A 19,003-nucleotide genomic window follows, 5' to 3' on the forward strand; every position below is an offset into this window, starting at 1 on the left:
TTTGGTCAGGTCAAGTAATAAATGAGATATTCTGAAACTTTCCTTCCATGACTAATGATTTATGCATTCTCTAGACACTTTTAATTATTAGGCATCAGAACCACAATTCCTATATCAGTCTAGTGTAGTGGTTTATGTGTTTCCTGAACGTTAATGGCCGACCCTGTGTCAGCACTATGAAAAAACAAAATACCACTTTTTTAGGGAAAGGTTTTAATCAATACAACCATTCATCATAAAAACCAGACATCTCAAATCCACAGATTTATTCTGATGCAAAATCTTTTCTGTTTTCTAATCACCCCATTGCACATTTTCCATGTTGATGTTGTGGTCTGTGTGTGTGTGTGTGTGTGTGTGTGTGTGTGTGTGTGTGTGTGTGTGTGTGTGTGTGTGTGTGTGTGTGTGTGTTGGCTCACTGGTGAGGAAATTGGTTCCTGTGAAGAATGAGAGGATTAGGAACGTGTGACATGTCTCACAAGGTTGAGAGACCCAGTGGTCAGGGAAAAATCTGTTCCGGATGATTACTGTCTAGGACAGAGTTGGGGTCATTCCCACTGCAGTTTGGTTAGTTCCAGATGTTTCACATATTTCCATGTGGAATCAAGAAATTTCCTTCCCTTTCCCTCCTGAATTCCATCTAGACTTAAATGAATTTACATCTACTGGGCCTTTAAAAGAGTTTTACTTCTACTGAATATTACAAAAACAAATGAATCAGATATGAATAAAAGTTTATCACTGAGTTATTATCAGTGAGATTATTAGTTTCTTCTGGCTCAGTCCGTCTCATTGTATAAAGCTGATCGTTCACCCTTCAAGACTCTGAATCCTGGAAAAGAATAATTATCCATATTAGAGACAAACAGTATACACTATCATGTTCAGCAATTTCTAGAAACAAAACAAACAAACAAACAAACAAAAACTGTACAAAAAACAAAATTGCAGAAATACATACCTGTAGTTCACAGTCATCAAGTTCGTAGACTGCATTTCTTCTCAGATCATGATGTTCAGTGTTATATCTGTTAACGTACGAGTACAAAGTATTCTAACCCATTTCTCTTTCATTTCTTTGAAAATAATATTTAGTGTCATTTCACCTGTTTGTGCGTCTCTGTAGCATGTATAGGGTGCTGCAGACTATGGCTATCACCAGTAACGTTACTGACACTGCAACGGCCACTCCTGTTCCTATTCCTAAAAAAACGTAACCCATAAGATAAACAGATGAGTATATACTGTACACAATAGTGTACAGCTGTCTATTACCTTTAACTAGCTTTTTTTCTTAGATTTTAAATACACATTATTATATAAAATTGAAAATATAACATATTTTAGAGAATTTTGAAATATATGTGTTCTAACCATGTTCTAAACATCTACTAAACTGCAACACAGTTCATCTTAATAGCTAATTTGTTATTGACACAATTAATGTCATCTGTACACTACGTGCAGCTATATACTGAATAATCATTACGGCTTTCAGCAAAATAATGACAGTTTAATGTAAAAAAGAATTCCTTAAATGAAGATTGAGATCTTTGGGCACTGCAGTAGCTGTTTATACTTGTACCGTCTGGGAGGAAGTTCCCACACAATCAGAATGAAGTGCAGTATCTTTCCCAAAGCTGTAGCTGCCATCACCCCCAAATCCCTGCCGTAATTCCCCAGTCCTCTACAGGTGTTAAGGACTAAGGTTGTTAAGTTTACTCTTTGTTGCTATATGCAGTATAGTACACTTTGTATAAACTACAGTTCAGTTTACAGTTCACAGTTACATTATTCAATGCAGTAAGTTTCTTATGGTTTTATACTATGTGCAATGTGCAATACATAAATCTCAATATATATTTCAATAATCAAGGTTATCCATCACTTATGTGCAATCTTGTATATATTTTGCAGTGTACTCTATTTTATTATTTTCTTCATTTATGATTTTTTAAAATTCCTTTCAGAGTGTCCATGTTGCTGTCTGACGGTTGCCACACTAAATTTTGTTGTGTTGTATACAATGACGATAAAGTATCTAACCTTACTTTATATTACCCTGTGGTGGTACCAAACTGTAGCTGATTACGTGTTTCTGGATAATATGTCTTACCATTAGCTAGTGCTCCTGTAGTAGGTGGGTCTGGGTGGCAAGAAGAGTAGGTAATCTGTATGTCATCAATGGCCACATGTCCTTTAGAGGCCTGGCCTTTCTGATACTCAAACACAAACTGCAGAATAAAATGTAATATATTTTATAAAATCATTGTGAATTCATATCAAGGTTAAATCATCTGTAATATGCGTAAGAGTTAATACCCAGAATGGCTCTATTTGATTAATATTCACTCTGGCACTCCACCACACATCACCCTCATCTCCTGAGTCTGTCCATATCAGATGTCCAAGTTTGTTCCCATTATCATGCAGCGTCCTGTAAGAAAGAGAGTTAGAATTTGCGCATTAGAACATTAATACATTAGAATACATTAAACATGTATTTTACTTAATTGTTCTTGGCAATTAAGTTGCTATTCACTTCGTGTTCATGTTCACGTTTTACCTGTTATTGATGTATAAATTGAGAGTCCCTAAATTTTGGCCATATATGTGATACCAAAATGTAAAACACTGCCGCCTGTTGCCTGGGGGGAATATTTCACTGAGCAGCAATGCCCTGTCTCCCAAGCGCCCCACTGTGGTGTCTACATACAAATAATAACCTAGAGAAACATCAGACGTATATCATTATATACCCAGTATTGTGGATACTAAGTGTTACACATTATGCAGTGTGTGTATACTGATAGTCTTAAAAGCTGACCAGTGGTGGAATTGGTGGTGTGGTCAACACTTGGCCCTGTGCTGGGAACTCTAGAGTTTCCCTGATTTCGGAGCCAGTCCATATCGTCCTCATCTATCAGATTGCGCCAACTGCACATGTTCACTTCAAAGTCACAGTGGCCTGGACCGGTGCATGGGTAGTGTGACACCAGCACATCATCTATAGCCACAGTGCCTTGCTCACTCTCTCCCTTTATCCCCTCTACTATGATCTGAAAGAAAAGCCATCCTTTTTAAAGACACAATATTAATTAGTTTTTTTAATCTATCTATCTATCTATCTATCTATCTATCTATCTATCTATCTATCTATCTATCTATCTATCTATCTATCTATCTAAATTATTAATTAATCAGGAATGTCTTATTTATAAAAGTCTTATTTATATTTATTTATATGCTGCTTACATTGTGAATACTAAAACATTTATTTACTTATTTATTTACTTACTTACTTATTTACTTACTTACTCATTTATTTATTTGTTATAACATTTAAGTATCAATACCTGGAAATATAATCTAAATCTAAATAAGATACCTGAGTAAAATTAAGAAAACAGCTAGTAAAAAAACATTGTTTAGCTATTAATCATGTTACTGTAGACAGAATCAGAAAAACAAACAAAAAAAAAAAAACAATAGATTAAGTCGAATTAAAAGTAGTGTGAGTAAATGATATAATTCATTTAAATGTCTCAAACCCATTTAAAACCTTCTCCAAACCACATGCTCTACTGTTGGCAATTTTTTTTCCTTCTTAAAGGTCATGTTTAAAAGCGTCCAACACAGTTATAAAATCACACAATGTCCTCTGGTAGGTTAGGCTAAAAATGTAGCCTGGAAGTCTAGAGGATGCTGTGATATGAAACATTTGCATCTGATTTCAGAAATAGGTCATCTTAGTGAGAAATTCACTCATCCACACCTTACAGCACCAACGTTTGCCTTTTTATGCTTTTAATGAGACTAAATAGAATCTACATTATATAGCGTGTTAAATTAATGGTTTCATGCCCTAAAATCCTGTATGTGAAGGCTGATCATTACATCACGGAGATATAAGGACATGAAAAGAAGGTCAAGAAAGAGTGAGTTAAACTCCTCAGCCTTTAAACATGGCTGCCATAAACACACCACCTGCACATTTACAGTCTCCAGGGGCCTAATCACACTCACACACACACACACACACGCACGCACACACACACACACACACACACACACACACACACACACACACACACACACACACACACACACACACACACACACACACACACACACACACACACAGACACACAAGCACACACACACAGACACACACACACACACACACACACACACACACACACACACACACACACACACACACACACACACACACACACACACACACACACACACACAAGCACACAAGCACACACACACGCACACTTTAAAAGACATTCAATGTGAAGCTCAACACTCTCTACTTTGACCAAGCCTTTATTTGTAGATTTTATTCTGGTTTGTTACCTAGATATTCTAGTTACTCTCCCTGTCTAGCATTACATTTTGGATTTTCATTAAACTGTCTCAAATGCACTTGTATGCATCTAATCCATATCATTGTCACAGAACTCTGAAATATAGTATCTTAACTTCCTACAATAGGATTACAATAAACAAAATATAAGATTGTGAATCCTATATTGAAATTTTTTTAATCATTGCATGAACACACACAACTTACTATACATACAGTCACATTCCAAAAACTGCTGATTTGTCCACATACATTTAGTTATACTGTATATGGCCGAATCTAAACTAAGTGTCCATTGTGTTACTGGCACCCCATGAATAGAACAGCTTGTATAATCACATGAACTGCCTCATCCATTTTAATGTCATATGATTGTAATTCCTGTAAGACTGGGATGGGCTCAGTGACCTGAAGCTAAAGTGATTAATGTACTCACTCTGAATTCTGGACCAGTGTGGAGCAGTGGTGCCTGTGCAAATCTCCACAGCTCGCCTTGCTCTCCAGACTGACTTAAGAGCAAAGAAAGAGCTCCATTTGAGTATTTCTGGTACACATTCAGCATCCCTGTGTCCTTCCCACTTATATAATACCACAGATGGAGACACTGGGAGTTTCCTGTAAAATTAAGCACAAGTCTGAGAAAGATTCATACATTTGAGTGTAAAGATTGCCTCTAATATGTGGCAGTAGGTGGAACATATTAAGGAATTTAATCCTAGTGAACTCCAAGTATATTGATCTCAAGACCTGGAATCTGATATAGCATAGGGTGTGATTTATTTTAACTGATGGACTATTACTGCACACCAGTTCCCAAAGGCAAAAGGACAGAATGATTGAATTTACAGATAAGATAAAGGAAGAAGCTTATTATTTTCCTAATGTACCTGCAGTAAAGAGAGGAGAGAACATCCTAGCAGTTTGTCTTGATCTATGGGAAGAGAAGTCCATATAGAAGTAATGTCCACTTTCTGTGTTGGTTGTGTGGTCAAAGCTCGGCTGGATCTTTTTTACTGGAGTGTTTCCTGATCCTCTAACCCAATCTAGATCATCGTCGACTTCCTGTGCCCAGTCGCAGCTCCCCTCTTCAAAGTCACAAAGGCCATCTGAAATGAAAATGGCATGATGTTAGCAACACAGCAAGAGCTAACATTGTCAATAAAATATAAACTTGTGTGTATGCATTTAAGGAACACATTAGCAACACATAGGGTCAGGTCAAAAAAGGCAAAATCATTACTTTATTTAATCAATTAATAAACATTTATTATGTGTTTTATTGAGCAGTTGATAACATCTGAAGAAAACCTGTTCAATTTGAAGGCTTTTGAAATAATATTAATAATAATAATAATAATAATAATAATAAAATGATGTTTTCCAACATTCATGAAATGAAATATTTTTCCCATTGAATAATAGCCAGATTTTGAACTTTTATATTTATGTCTTCAGAACTCAGTACTGTATAAAGTAATATGAATCATTATCCCTGGCTAGCACATGTTGTTGGTGGTCACAGATGAAGCTAGTATCGCTACTACACGTTTCATAGTGTTTTTAGCAAAAGGCTGTTCTAAACAAAAGCAAAGATGTGAGTAATGTTCTTATGTACCCGTGTGAAGACAAGATCCTTCAGTAAATGATAAGTCATCTATAGCAATATCTCCAGCCTGTCCACCTACTGAGGCTTCGACCGATATCTGGTGAACTTCCTTTAGAGTCACATGTCTCTGGGCCACATGCCACTCATTTCCCTGAGAGCCCACCCTCTGCCATACCTGGTGTTATAGAAAGCATGCATGATCAATCCAGTTCCTAGAGGCAAAAGCTTATACAATTATCTGGCTGGGAACAAATGGCTGCAGTCTCACCACCGTGGACACCCTGGATTCCACAGAGTGTAGAATAATATTTAGTTGGCCAACTGTTGCTCCAAACATGTGGTATTGAATTTTTAAACAGTATCCGTTCTCTCCAGCAGGGGGGAGTACAGGAGACACCAGCTGAGCTATGCTGCCTTTATCAGGAGTTGAGCTTTTAATATATAGATAATATCCTGTGAAAGAACACAGCTATGAAACATGTTTTTACAAATAATAGATCATGAAAATGTAAGTTTCAGATGGACAGTGCATGTGGCTGACAGACCTATGCCATTGGTGTGATCTCCTGCAGGGCCGGTGTTGACCGTTTCAGTTGGTCCACTCATTCTCAGCCATTGGAATTCCCCAGTACTTCCATGCACCCACCTACATAGGTCTTCCTCAAAGGAGCAGCTAAATGTCGACAAGGCTAAAGCACAAAAAGTACACTATGATCTCACATGATTCACTCACAGTTCGCTTATGGGTGAATGGGATGAGCCGTACAAATCGTTGTACTATTAACAAATAAAATTAAGTAATAAATGCTCTCTGAAGCATTTATTATGTGTCGCATTTCTCATTTTGGGTTTCGGACTTTGACTCCCACCTGGTGGTTGATATGATGTCTCACAGTTCAGGAAAGAAATGTCATCTAGAGAGGCTCCATGATGGACAGCATTAATACTGTAATATGGTGCTGTGGTTTGACTACTAAAGATGATCTGAGACAAGACAGAAAAAAGTCCCATTAGTACTTTGTCTATCCAGCATAACTCCATCCTTTTATACCCTTTTTCATGTCTTTTATCTGGTTCAGTTAGGCCTGTGTTAAATTCATGTGCCATGGTTCTTCTCTAGTTCATCAAATTCACCCATTTATCTAGGTAAGGTAATTAGTAAAAGTCTCATATGTCTCTGTATGAAAAAAATCTATAATGATTTTACATGAAATTTAGAATGATGATTAATCTGTCTATAGTCTCTCACACACACAAACACACACACACACACACACACACACACACACACACACACACACACACACACACACACACACACACACACACACACACACACACATTGTAGTGCTGCTGTTGTTTTCCTATTGTCAGGTGCGCCAAGGTCCAGGGCTTTTCAGTGTTGTTGGTACGAGTCCAGAGTTGTGTCCTGCCGTCCTCTTCATTCTGCATGAACACACTTAGACCTCTGAAACCATCTTCTCTATCAAGATGGAAATGAAACCTAAACACAATGACAGAGACTTGTAAAACCTCATCATGTAAATGGTGATATTTATTCAGTCCACTTTCTGTTAAAATAAAGTGCATTACAAGTCTGTAAGTGCACGATAAGTGCATGATCATTAGGAAGTATAGTATGGAAGTAAAAAATCTATCTAGTGCTGAATGCATTTGTGGCTGGAAATCTTCTCAATGGATGAAAGGTAAAAAACACCAGCATTGCTGATGAAAGAATAAAGCCATAATGAATGAATTTTTACCAGTTGCCAAGTGAAATTAAAACAATCTGAACAGGGTTTAATTGGGGTACGAAGTTACTCACAGTAGCTGGCAGTATGGTGAAGTAGGTGGCAGTGAAGGGCTCGTAAACTGCACCTCATTTTCAGATGGCATTAAATTCAAATTAACATACATGTAGTGACCTGAGAAGAAGAAATAATAATAATAGGATCGTTTACGCTGTAGGTGCAAAAATGTAGTAGATCGCTGGGTCTGGTGTGAATAAGTAAGAACTTTGCGGTTTTGTGAAGAACAGCTAGAAATATTTGTTTGATTTTTTGTGTTATTTGTGCTGTAATACGATATTACCTTTTCCTGTGGTGTGGTCAGTTGGTGGAACAGTATTCTCACTAGCTTTCACTCTCTGCCACATGTTTTTATCTTGGCTTGTGTCATTCCAGTTGCAAAGTCCATACTCAAATGTACAGGGGCCTTAGAGTTACACAACCAAGCATGAAGGCAAGTGAGTGCCTTTAAGAAATGGACAAGGTTATACTGTAAATATACTGTATATTTTTAAGATGTAGACTATCTCACCACATGATTCCTCATCTTCTCCAAGAGGGCAATCTATTCTGTAATCACACCAAGCTGTAGTAGCAATGCATTTCTTCCCTTCTGATCTCCAGCACTGAAACTCATTCTCCTAAGTAAGAAAAATTGTAAATAGGAATGAAGTGCGTATTATCATCACATGACAAAAGCACTAAAAGTTTGTTTAGCAAAACAGCAATATATTCAAGGTATTTAACAACATAACCAATTTAGTGTCACCTTGCAGGGATACTCAGTGGGTGTAGGAGTGTTCGGTGTGACTGTAGGGGGAGCTGTAGGGGGTGTGATTGGCAGCTTGCTATTTTCAGGGTCATGAATGCAGTTTGGTGAAAAAGACATATCATCCACAGCTATGTATTCTTCATGGCTCTTGCCACTTCCATCATACCGAAACACAATCTAGAAAGAATAGGTCACTTAGCATCACAAGCTCAGCTTAGCAATTCCTATTGTCACTCCTGATCAAATCGTTTGATGTGACCTCAAAAGCATAAATAAAGTTTAATGTTTCTGACCTTAGACTTTACTTCGGAGGAAAATATGACCTCTGTCCTTCGCCAGTGAAATTCGTAATTCATGTTCTGCTGCCAGAGAGTAATGTCCTGATCTGCACTGAGAATTGTCCGCAGTCGTGTGGTGAGTCTGGTGGTGGAGTTGTTACCATGGGAAAAGTGGTAAAAGGTCACCTGTGAGAATACTTGTACAATTTAGTGTGGATTCAGTCTGGGAGCTAGGAGTGTGCAATAATGTGGATGCTAAGTAAATCCACAAAACATTTTGGTGAAACCAATATAGGATACGTATGGTTTAATTTAATGTAATATATTGTTTATATCTCACTTAATTTTTAGCAGATAGCATTTGACTCACAGTGCAGTTGGTACTAGGGAGCAACGTGCTGGAAATAATCTCAGCTGACTGGCTTTGTCTGGCAGGGATGATGTAATGGCCTAAAGAAGTCATATTTATTTTATCAGAAGATAATGACATTTGCTCTGGATATTTGATAACAGGTATTTCTGCTACTGCCTTTGCTTCTCAAAAATCTTAGAATTCCACAGTTCTGTCAATTTAGCAAAGTCATTTATACGACATCCCATATTACTCCGACACTGTTAATTTTAAAATCTGATTAGTCAGACGGTAATCATCATGTATGGATTGTGCTACATACCTGCTGCTATGTTGCGCGTGTGATCTCTGGGTGGTCCAAGTTGTGGCCATGCTCTCTCACCTGTATCCAACATCCACCTGGCCCATTTCTCACTAAACTCCCATAAGCACATGCCCTGCTCAAAACTGCAGCGCTGCTTGAAACCCTGTTCATCTGTCCAGGTACACATAGAACATTACAAATAAATTGTATGTAAAAGACCTCACAGGCATATTTGTTCATGTTTTAACTCCCTCATCCAGTTCACATTAAAATACCTTGTAGATTAAGGTCAATACCTTTAACTTAAAAGGTGCTCCATTATTTCATAATGGAACTGCTAAATCATCATTTATGAGTGATAAAATATATAAGGTCCTAAGAGAGTAAGTAATATTGAATTGCTGAAAATCCTTTTAGTCCCATAGATAATCAAGTTGGTCTCATACCACATAGTGCTTCATCACTTCCATCTCCACAGTCATCATTGAAGTCACATATTCTGCTCTCTTCCACACATACACGATTGGAGCATGTGAAAGTATTTGGTGAACATGACTCCTGAGGCTCTGAAGGACAGAGAGTTAAGGGGACTTGATGAAGTAATAGATATATTTCTGTCTATCACCTAGGACTGTTAGCTGTGAGCCATTCCGAATACTAATCTAGTCTGTACCTGGGAGAGAGCAGTTTAGGAAAGCGATGTCATCTACAGCGATGTCACCAAGCTCACTAAAGGTTCTGGTGGCCTCAAAAATGATAGTAAAGACTTGGTGAGTTCGACCAACCGCCATTTCTGCTCTATGCCACTTGTCTCCATGATCACCAGATTTCCACCATATGGGGGTTTTTCTAAGACCCTCCTGAAGGAACACTTTTAACTCGCCAATTCCTGCAGATAGGACAAATCACAAACAAGTGTACTATTACAACTAAGACACAACATATTTACATTAAATCACACCAACCCATCTGTTTTTTTTTTCAATCAAAGATTAAATCTTGTGGTAAAAGACCTAGACGTTGAGCTTTGGTTACTGTCTACTGTGTGTCCCATACAGTGTAGGTTTTCTCCCATTTCTCAGGTTTCTTCCCAACTTCCAAAAATCTGCCTGTAGGTGACCTGCCCTGTAAGTGTATGGCTATATAAACTGACCCTGACTTGAATAACATGGCTGATGAGTGAATGAATGATCATAGGCAATACATCTCCTTTGATGTGTACTATAGCGTTTATCTTACCTTCCCCATACATGTGATAAAAGAACTCAAGCATACACTCAGCGCTCGCTTGTCTCATAGCCGGACTCTGAAGAGCAGCATAGCTGTTCTGGTCTCCATTACTGGCCTCTACTGCCATATACCACCCTACCGACACAAAAAATCAGTGAGCACATGATCATTTTAAGCAAGTTAGGGCTGGCAGCCTGGTTAGATATAAAGAAGTGGTGTAAAGTGGAGAAAATAATAGAAAAGCGTCATTTTAATATAATTTTTGCTTTCACAGTAGTTTCACTTTCACCTGCACATAGCACAAAATGGGAAAAGTCTATATTAAATTAATAATAAAAATAATACTATACTTTTTTTTAAACATGTTCCTATTATTCTCTAACATTTATAGAACTGTCTTTTTGTTCAGTTTTCACAGAAAGACACCAAAATATGATCTAGTGGTGAAAGGTGTGTACTAGAGTGACTTGCCCAGTGCTGTTCCTGTAGTATGATCAACCGAGGGTCCAGTGTTATCCGAAGCTGTTCTGTTGTGGTCCCGCTGCCAGGAAAACTGTCCCACACTCACATCTTTCCACTCACAGCTATCCATCTCAAAATGGCACCCAACAAATACCCCACTCTCCACAGTCCCCTCTACATAAGACAGGATTTTCACAAATTTTCACAAGAATCACAAATTCTCTAATATTAATTTTCCCCTTATTTTGAATGAGCAATATACAGTGAACACAGTCTCTTTATTATAACACGGTTCAGGACAAATGTGCCATACCTGTACACTGCCCTTCTGTAACTGTTATATCATCGACAGCAACAAATCCTCCATTTTCAGACTCGGCATCTAGAACAATCTAAAAAATGTGAAACCTTTATATGAACACCTGTACCAGTGGGCCAGCATGATGCATACAATCGTGCAAATAAAGGATAAGAGTGTCAGGTAATATACACAACAGAAAGGGCAAAAAAAGTAATTTCAGTGAATTTGACTGTGGCATGGTTGTTGATGTCAGAAGGGCTGGTTTGAACATTTTAGAAATTTTCATGCACAATAGTTTCTACGGTGGCATAGAAAAACCAACATACATACAGTTTTGAAGGCAGTGAAGCATTCTTGATGAGAGCAGTCAGAGACTGGTTAAAAATGGACAGGAAATCTACAGTAATGCAAACAACCACTCTGTGCATACATGGTGGGCAGAAAAGTATCTCAGGCTGCACAGCACCTTTAACCTCGAGTTAAAATAGCTACTGCATCAGAAGACCACATTGTGCTCCACTCCTGTTAACCAAGAAAAGGAATCTGAGGCTACATTGTTTGCATGAAAATCTTAGGAGAGCGGCAGTTTAAACAAAATACACACACCGGCTTGTCTTGCACCAGTAATCATGCCACAGTCAAAAACCACAGCGATTTTGATGACCAATAAATAAAGATTTTCTCTTACAGTATCTGTACAGTATCTGCATGATTTTATCAACACAGGTGTTCTTAAAGTATTAGGTTATATGTATACGTGTTCCTATTAAATATATACGTTATATCCCATGGTGTGGAAGAAGCTCATCTCTACCCTCTCACCTTATACGGCTTGGTCTCAGACACTGTGGTTGAGAAGTTTCTCCAGCTGTGTTCAGCAGCACTTGTTTTAAAAATCAGTCTTTGATATGAGTTCTCTGTTTCCAGGAAAACTCGCAAAGCCCCCATATTACTGCAGAAAAATGAGACCCATAGTGAAATGAGTAGCAGACCTTTAATTCTACAATTCAGGTTTAATACAATTCTATACGATCTAAAACATTGAGGAATAGTAGCAAAATTGTGTGATCGTTTCAGACCTGTGATTTACATTATACCAAAACGAGAGGCAGGAGTCAGAGCTTTGCTGGATCTGTTTGGAGATGAGCTTAGCCGTATTGTTGTTGTCTGAACTGCTCATCTGAGACTGACTCAAAATAAACCTTCCTGTGTGAAGAGCAAGACATAAATTTGTACTCTTCCTGCTATTTAGTCTTTAAATAAAGGCAGTAGCAACAATAAAGCACAATTTATAAGCGCACCATACTAATAAGGACAATCTTAATAATGTTAATATTACTTCTTTTATTAATGAATAATGACTTTCGGCTGATTGCATGTATTTCCGATGAGTCCACAATTCAGAGCAATGTTCTGTCTGCCCACAGTCCTTATGTGTGAGGGTGGAGACACACAAAAAATAGTTAACCAGCCCTACATCAATTAAAATGCTGGTTCTTTTCTTTTCTATTTTTTTGTTCCTCACCATCTGTAGTGTGTGTAGTGTGATCAATCAGAGGACCACCCGCATTCCCATCTGCATGGAACCAATCGTGGTTATTCAAGTCTGAATTCACCCATGTACATAGCCCTGACTCGAAATCACAACTTCCTGTGGAAAGGCAAGCTCCATTTCTTACTGAAACATCATCCAGAAGTATAAAAAATTCCTGGCCAGGACTCAACTTCGCCTTGAAAGCCACCTGTATAAAATAAAATTTTATTAAAGACCTTCTTCAGAGGATTGGCATTAATGGCTGATTAATTTCAGTGTAGTCCAAGAAAAACAACAAACATATAACCTATTTAATGAAATGGCCTAGAATGAGAAATTGGGTGTGAGAATTCACCTTGAATTTGTCTGGAGAAGAAACAGTGACCTCTGCCACCTCCCAACCTGTAGAAGCCACTCCAGAAAGCGACCAGAGGTCAGGACCCAGCTCTCCGTTTAGGTAAACATGAACAGAGAGAGCATCACCAGATCCAGCAGACAACCAGTACCTACAAAGTGTGTATATTTCATTTGGTTTGGACTATGTTGGATTAGTAAAAGTTCCCCTTTGAATTCTACATATAAACTGCCCCTTTAAAAAATAAATGAGTATACACAGACAGCACACACTACCTGAGCCAGTTTATGCAATGCTGTTATGTGGAAGAGTGCAGGTAGTGCTTACTTCTGAATGTGTTACACTGCCATGTGACACAGAATGAACTGCAGTGACAATGCAGTTTGCTGGCTTTATATGTCTTAAACAAAGTATGTGTTAGCCCTCACCCTCCTAAACCGGTAGCTGTTATATGATGGGGAAAACTGACTGGTGGGTAAGAATTGGGACATTTTCAATTTAGGGAAGAAAATGTGTTTTCAAATGTGTCCATATTAAACATATCCTTGGCTTACCAAAACTGTACACATGACTCAGTTGTTTTACTGTAAGCTGGGGTCAGGAGGTGTGTCATCTCTGTCTTTAGAAGCTCCTTTCCCAAAACCGCCATTGAATGACCTGTTTGGCCACAAAAAGAATGACCTCATTTTAAACATTTATTCATTCATTTTCTACCACTTATCCAAACTTCTCGGGTCACGGGGAGCCAACCCATTGCAGGGCACACACACACTCTCATTCACTCACACAATCACACACTACAGACAATTTTTCCAGAGATGCCAATCAACCTACCATGCATGTCTTTGGACCGGGGGAGGAAACCGGAGTACCCGGAGGAAACCCCCGAGGCATGGGGAGAACATGTAAACACACACACAAGGCGGAGGCAGGAATCGAACCCCCAACCCTGGAGGTGTGAGGCAAACGTGCTAACCACTAAGCCACCGTGCCCCCCTCATTTTAAACATGTTTTTGAAAAATAAATAAGACATTAATAATTACACATATTGTAAGGGACGGACCCATTTGAGTTTGGTATGTGTGATCAACATGACCGGTGCTGCCGTTCACACGAAGCCAGTGAGTGCTGTCAGTGATGTCCTGATCAAATCCACACAGGGAAGAACTTTCAAAGCCACATGGGCCTGTAAGGAAAGACACATGTCATATTAAAACTCTTTTATAATTGTACTCTTAGAAATACGGATGGGTAATAACGGTTGTGGAACTGGGACTGGTCCGCTTTTACTGTTATTTGGAAATCAGGGATGTAAATCATACATAAATTGACAAATGCGAAATAGAGCGTGTTGCATACAAACAAAAATTTGGAAGTGAGGTACTTACTATGATCTTCACAGGCACCTGGGGTCACTCTCACATCATCAAGTGCTATGAAGCCGCTACTTTTGGCATTTCTACTTCCAATGAATTTCACCTGCAAGGGATATACAGTATAAATGCTGTACAAATGTGTGATAGGCTTTGGCTGGTATAAATAGCCTAACCGAGATCCTCTCTCTGTTTGAAAGATTAAAACACATCAATATATTGTTTCATTTTAGTCATCAGCATTGGATTATATGCAGTTTAATGCCTTTGTGGAAACAAATGCAGCATTTTAGTTGATTGAGCTCTTCTTCAGCTGTATGTTTCACTTTTATGTTGTGTAATTAACCTGACTTAAGCCACTTTGTCTCACTGTTGACTCTGTCCAGCTCCTGTCATGTCTAGCCTTGATCTAGCTTTTGTGTATTTCTGAACTTTATACTTTACTTAGTTTTGCCCTACAGTAATTCTGTTTCTCATTTTAGTAGTTTCTAAGATTCATGTAGCCTATCTATTAAAGTCATGTCTGTTGAATACAATGATGTGTACTAGTTTGCCCCACATCATTTTTTATGCCATCAGTGAGACGGCTTGATATAATGCACTGCTAAAACTTAATAGTTTCACTGTCAAGCTGATGATATATAGATTAGATTTCAGTCCTTCTTTCTAATATCACCACCAGCTGTCACTGATGTGTGCTGTATAAATCATACCGTACTGACTCCTAGCCATTATAAAGAGATCTCTCTTACTTTCTGTGCATCCAACAAGCTGACTGTGACTTGTGCATTCAGCCACTCAGCAGCATCTGTTCCTCTTCTAGTCCACAAAACCAATTCTGTTGTTTTCTGAGATGAAAAAGCAATAACTTATTTTCAAGAAAATAAGTTAACCAGGGTATAAAAAGCTAAAAAAATACTTATTCTTAGATACCATCTTAACCACAAGGTCCAGGTTTGCCACGGCTGCTCCTAGCATGAAATACCAGAATCGAACACACATAGTCGTGGCTTGAATATTTACAGGGGCAGATAGGACTGCTGTTTCACCATCTTTGTCTCCAGACATGTTCAGTGCCATATAGAAACCTAGAAATGACAAACATTTCAAGATTAGCAAAAGTCTAACACAAAATAAAACACACAAATGGAGCAGATGGTCAAATAAGTTCGACTTGGTTTCTAGTTACCATGCTTATTTCCAATGGTATGGTCATAAAGGAGTCCTTTGTTGCTTGTGTCTACCTGCAGACCCTGTTGATGTGTCCAGTCAAATCCATCATCACTTTCCTGAACCCAGTCACATAGTCCTATAGGCAGAAATGTTATAATAACTTTGCTTCACTGTCCACATAAATGGCAATTAAATGGTCTTCACACAAAGGTCCATTACCAGTAACCAGTTCACTTTCTATTTAAGAATGATTTATTTATACTGAGTTTACCAAGGTTAATATTGCAGTAAATTAATGTCTCTGAAACACTAAGTTGAGAGATCCACCTATGTAAAAGTGATCAATTACAGCACAAGACAGGAATAAGCTAACAAATCTGAGGATGAACCTTCCCAATACAAATCAATGTAGGATGTACAGTATTTACGCTCCCCGTCATGTATATGTTTGAGCAGCATGTACGGTGGGGGCTACATCAATGGCAACCTATATAATACCGTTTCATGATTTGTGTTTGAGATACACATCTGAGGCTGGTCATTTGAAGTGGTATAGGAGCTTTTTAGGGATTACAAGGCAATGGTTGTAGATGTCTGGGAAAGAAATCATTTGTTTTTTCCAATATTTTTTCCACAGTAATCTATCTTCTGGAAAATGGCAAGCAATCTGTATTCCATCTGGAGATGTCATTATATCCTGTGGGAAAGGAGGTTTCTTGCTTTTTTGTTCAGTATGGAGTAACTTCAAGAAGCGATCATTTCCATCATATCTCCCCCAGAAAAATTAAAATGCAGAACAATGGTACTGTATGTAGATGATATGAGTTAAATCAGATAAATAGATGTCAGATAAATTATGCATCTGGGGATTTTATTAAAACCAAAATCTACATTCTGGCCCGACCAAGCATGGCCAAGCATATTGTACTTCATTTATATTCAAGTGCAACTTATGCACACGCTGGTTTTTGTTTGCATTGTGAAGACACTCGTACTCTGTGATTTATATAGATTGCTTTTCCCCATTCCCCAATAATTACTAAAAAACATATGTCTGGAAATCTAGCTCCATCCAAACAGTTTTGTTAAACTTTTGTTAAAGTTCAATAATTGTGACACCCATCAAAATGACTAAATAATTATAAGTGTGAATATAACAAAGTTGATACAACCTTTCTAACATATTGGTGAAACTGGCTTAACTTATATTTTGATGGCGCCAGTCAATAGACCTTAATTTTGAATCATCATAATCAACGTCACTGTGAAATTCATGTTTAAATATCAGATAAATGTATAGCAATTAGCCTTAAGCACACATTTATTCCTCACCCTCCTCAAAGCTACAGTCCATAGAAGATGCAGGTGGTGTTGTCGGAAGAGCTGTTGGGGTTAGTGTGGTGGTGATCGTATCTGCACAGCTCATACTCTCTTTGATGTAGATATCATCCAAGGCAATAACTCCTCCATGACGTGGAGGCCGTATGGCTTTAAACACAAGCTGTAGATTATTAAGCAAACAGATGATGATGAGGATGATGATTAAGAAGAATTAATACACAGAAGGCAAGCTTTGGAGATTTGACAGAAGTAAACAATGGCATACCTGGTATTGCTCGGATGCTCTGTAATCCAGAGTGATTTTGTGCCACACTCTGTCCTGAGTGCCAGTCTGATTCCACAGGAAATGTAACACCCCTGACTCATTCACATACACAGATAGTGTGAGTTTTTCTGTGAAAAACAAAGAACATTTGCTAAAGATTACTCAAAGGTTTTAGTTACTGTCATGAACAGTGTACTGTGTAGTTTACTGTGTAGTTAAACTGTTAATTATGGATTGAGTTGTTGTGTTGCAGAATAATTTTAGAGATCGTATGAGGAGTATGTGTGCAACAATAGAAGAGAAGAAACCTTCTAAAAAAAAGAGAGAACAAATGGAGGGATATTTACTGTGCATTATGGGGAGAGTGGTGTTTAGGTCCGTGTAGGATTACCAACAGGGGGCAGTCAAGAGACAGGCTGTGTCAGTGTTTATTGTTGGAAATAGGTGCAATATTTAAAACCTTACTTTATTCTAATTATTTGATGTGCCTAATAAATAGGGTTAAATGTGCTAAATAAATAAATCTCGCTTACTTACTTACTATTTTAATGGAACAAAGCTTAAAGGGCACAAATAGAAGAAGGGTACACAAAAGTTTGATTTAGAAACGTGAATGCAGAGCTAAAGGTAAGCTTGGTATATAAGCCTAATCATACTTCTATTAAGAGTTTTTTCTTTCCTATTCAATTTCCAATGTAATTTAGTCATAGGCATTTCCCACCCATCAGGCAGCTCTTTCTTATTACACAACAGTTCCCATCTAGGATGTTCAAAGACTTCCTCCGAAGCATCTGAAGGCAGCTGACATCTTTTATAACTGCTGTTAATACAATATCGGGGAGGGGCATAAAACTTGATGCTTTTTTAAATACATTCTATAAGTTATAACAAGGATCTACTTTGGACCTGCCTCAGGTTAAGAAATGAATGCAACCAGGCGAATCCATCATGCAGAGTGATATTAGTGGCCATGGTATAATGTTTTATGTCCTAAAATGTATATAAACATGTAGCAGGTTTTTTTTTTTTTTTTTTAATTTACATAAGGCTTACCTATGTAATACCACATATGCATATAGTACCAGAACTCCAGGCATGCACGGTCCACTGGCTGCATCACCTCACTCTGAAGATAAGCATTTTGCTCATCATTGCTTTCCTTTGTATCAAAGGCCATGTAATGTCCTGAAGAACAGATAAAGTGTCAGCTCCGGTTTTGTTATAGAGACTGATAACGCTGCATAAGCAAGCATTAAACCTTTGGAACCTGTTTTATTGTGCTTTTTGTGGTGTACTTGTATTTGCTAGTTATTTTATAAGAATCTATGCAGAGTTTTACCCAGGTTTGAATTGGTGGTGTGGTCCACTGGAGGTGCAAAACCAGATGCACTGACTCCAGATGTCCAGCTCCAGGCTACACTGTGGATGCTGAGAGCACTGCTTACCCAGTAACACAGGTCCATCTCAAAATCACATAGCCCTGTGGGAAACACA

At 38.1% G+C, this 19,003-nt stretch overlaps 1 protein-coding gene across 1 annotated transcript in view; it reads right to left on the minus strand.

Annotated features, from left to right (window-relative positions):
- Positions 1–329: 329 nt before the first annotated feature.
- si:ch211-106h4.4 (MAM and LDL-receptor class A domain-containing protein 2) overlaps positions 330–19,003 on the minus strand; it is a 31,541-nt gene continuing 12,867 nt past the window's right edge. Inside the window, exons 12-51 of the mRNA XM_047811539.1 lie at positions 18,849–18,989; positions 18,563–18,694; positions 17,510–17,637; positions 17,236–17,404; positions 15,920–16,039; positions 15,664–15,818; positions 15,483–15,578; positions 14,746–14,836; positions 14,421–14,543; positions 13,911–14,013; positions 13,357–13,507; positions 12,993–13,209; positions 12,547–12,673; positions 12,290–12,419; positions 11,480–11,558; positions 11,176–11,340; positions 10,714–10,839; positions 10,148–10,363; positions 9,921–10,040; positions 9,493–9,645; positions 9,189–9,268; positions 8,834–9,004; positions 8,538–8,717; positions 8,301–8,409; positions 8,073–8,195; positions 7,807–7,906; positions 7,323–7,485; positions 6,851–6,965; positions 6,527–6,670; positions 6,250–6,434; positions 5,991–6,156; positions 5,263–5,481; positions 4,812–4,990; positions 2,828–3,059; positions 2,567–2,726; positions 2,323–2,437; positions 2,117–2,234; positions 1,107–1,203; positions 962–1,028; positions 330–832 (exon numbers count right to left, since the gene is read on the minus strand). Coding sequence (XP_047667495.1) covers positions 818–832; positions 962–1,028; positions 1,107–1,203; positions 2,117–2,234; positions 2,323–2,437; positions 2,567–2,726; positions 2,828–3,059; positions 4,812–4,990; positions 5,263–5,481; positions 5,991–6,156; positions 6,250–6,434; positions 6,527–6,670; positions 6,851–6,965; positions 7,323–7,485; positions 7,807–7,906; positions 8,073–8,195; positions 8,301–8,409; positions 8,538–8,717; positions 8,834–9,004; positions 9,189–9,268; positions 9,493–9,645; positions 9,921–10,040; positions 10,148–10,363; positions 10,714–10,839; positions 11,176–11,340; positions 11,480–11,558; positions 12,290–12,419; positions 12,547–12,673; positions 12,993–13,209; positions 13,357–13,507; positions 13,911–14,013; positions 14,421–14,543; positions 14,746–14,836; positions 15,483–15,578; positions 15,664–15,818; positions 15,920–16,039; positions 17,236–17,404; positions 17,510–17,637; positions 18,563–18,694; positions 18,849–18,989 — 5,480 coding nt within the window. The 3' untranslated portion in view covers positions 330–817. The remainder of the gene's footprint in view (positions 833–961; positions 1,029–1,106; positions 1,204–2,116; positions 2,235–2,322; positions 2,438–2,566; positions 2,727–2,827; positions 3,060–4,811; positions 4,991–5,262; positions 5,482–5,990; positions 6,157–6,249; positions 6,435–6,526; positions 6,671–6,850; positions 6,966–7,322; positions 7,486–7,806; positions 7,907–8,072; positions 8,196–8,300; positions 8,410–8,537; positions 8,718–8,833; positions 9,005–9,188; positions 9,269–9,492; positions 9,646–9,920; positions 10,041–10,147; positions 10,364–10,713; positions 10,840–11,175; positions 11,341–11,479; positions 11,559–12,289; positions 12,420–12,546; positions 12,674–12,992; positions 13,210–13,356; positions 13,508–13,910; positions 14,014–14,420; positions 14,544–14,745; positions 14,837–15,482; positions 15,579–15,663; positions 15,819–15,919; positions 16,040–17,235; positions 17,405–17,509; positions 17,638–18,562; positions 18,695–18,848; positions 18,990–19,003) is intronic.

The sequence above is a fragment of the Tachysurus fulvidraco genome, chromosome 1 (assembly GCF_022655615.1).
Source record: "Tachysurus fulvidraco isolate hzauxx_2018 chromosome 1, HZAU_PFXX_2.0, whole genome shotgun sequence".
Taxonomy (NCBI): domain Eukaryota; kingdom Metazoa; phylum Chordata; class Actinopteri; order Siluriformes; family Bagridae; genus Tachysurus; species Tachysurus fulvidraco.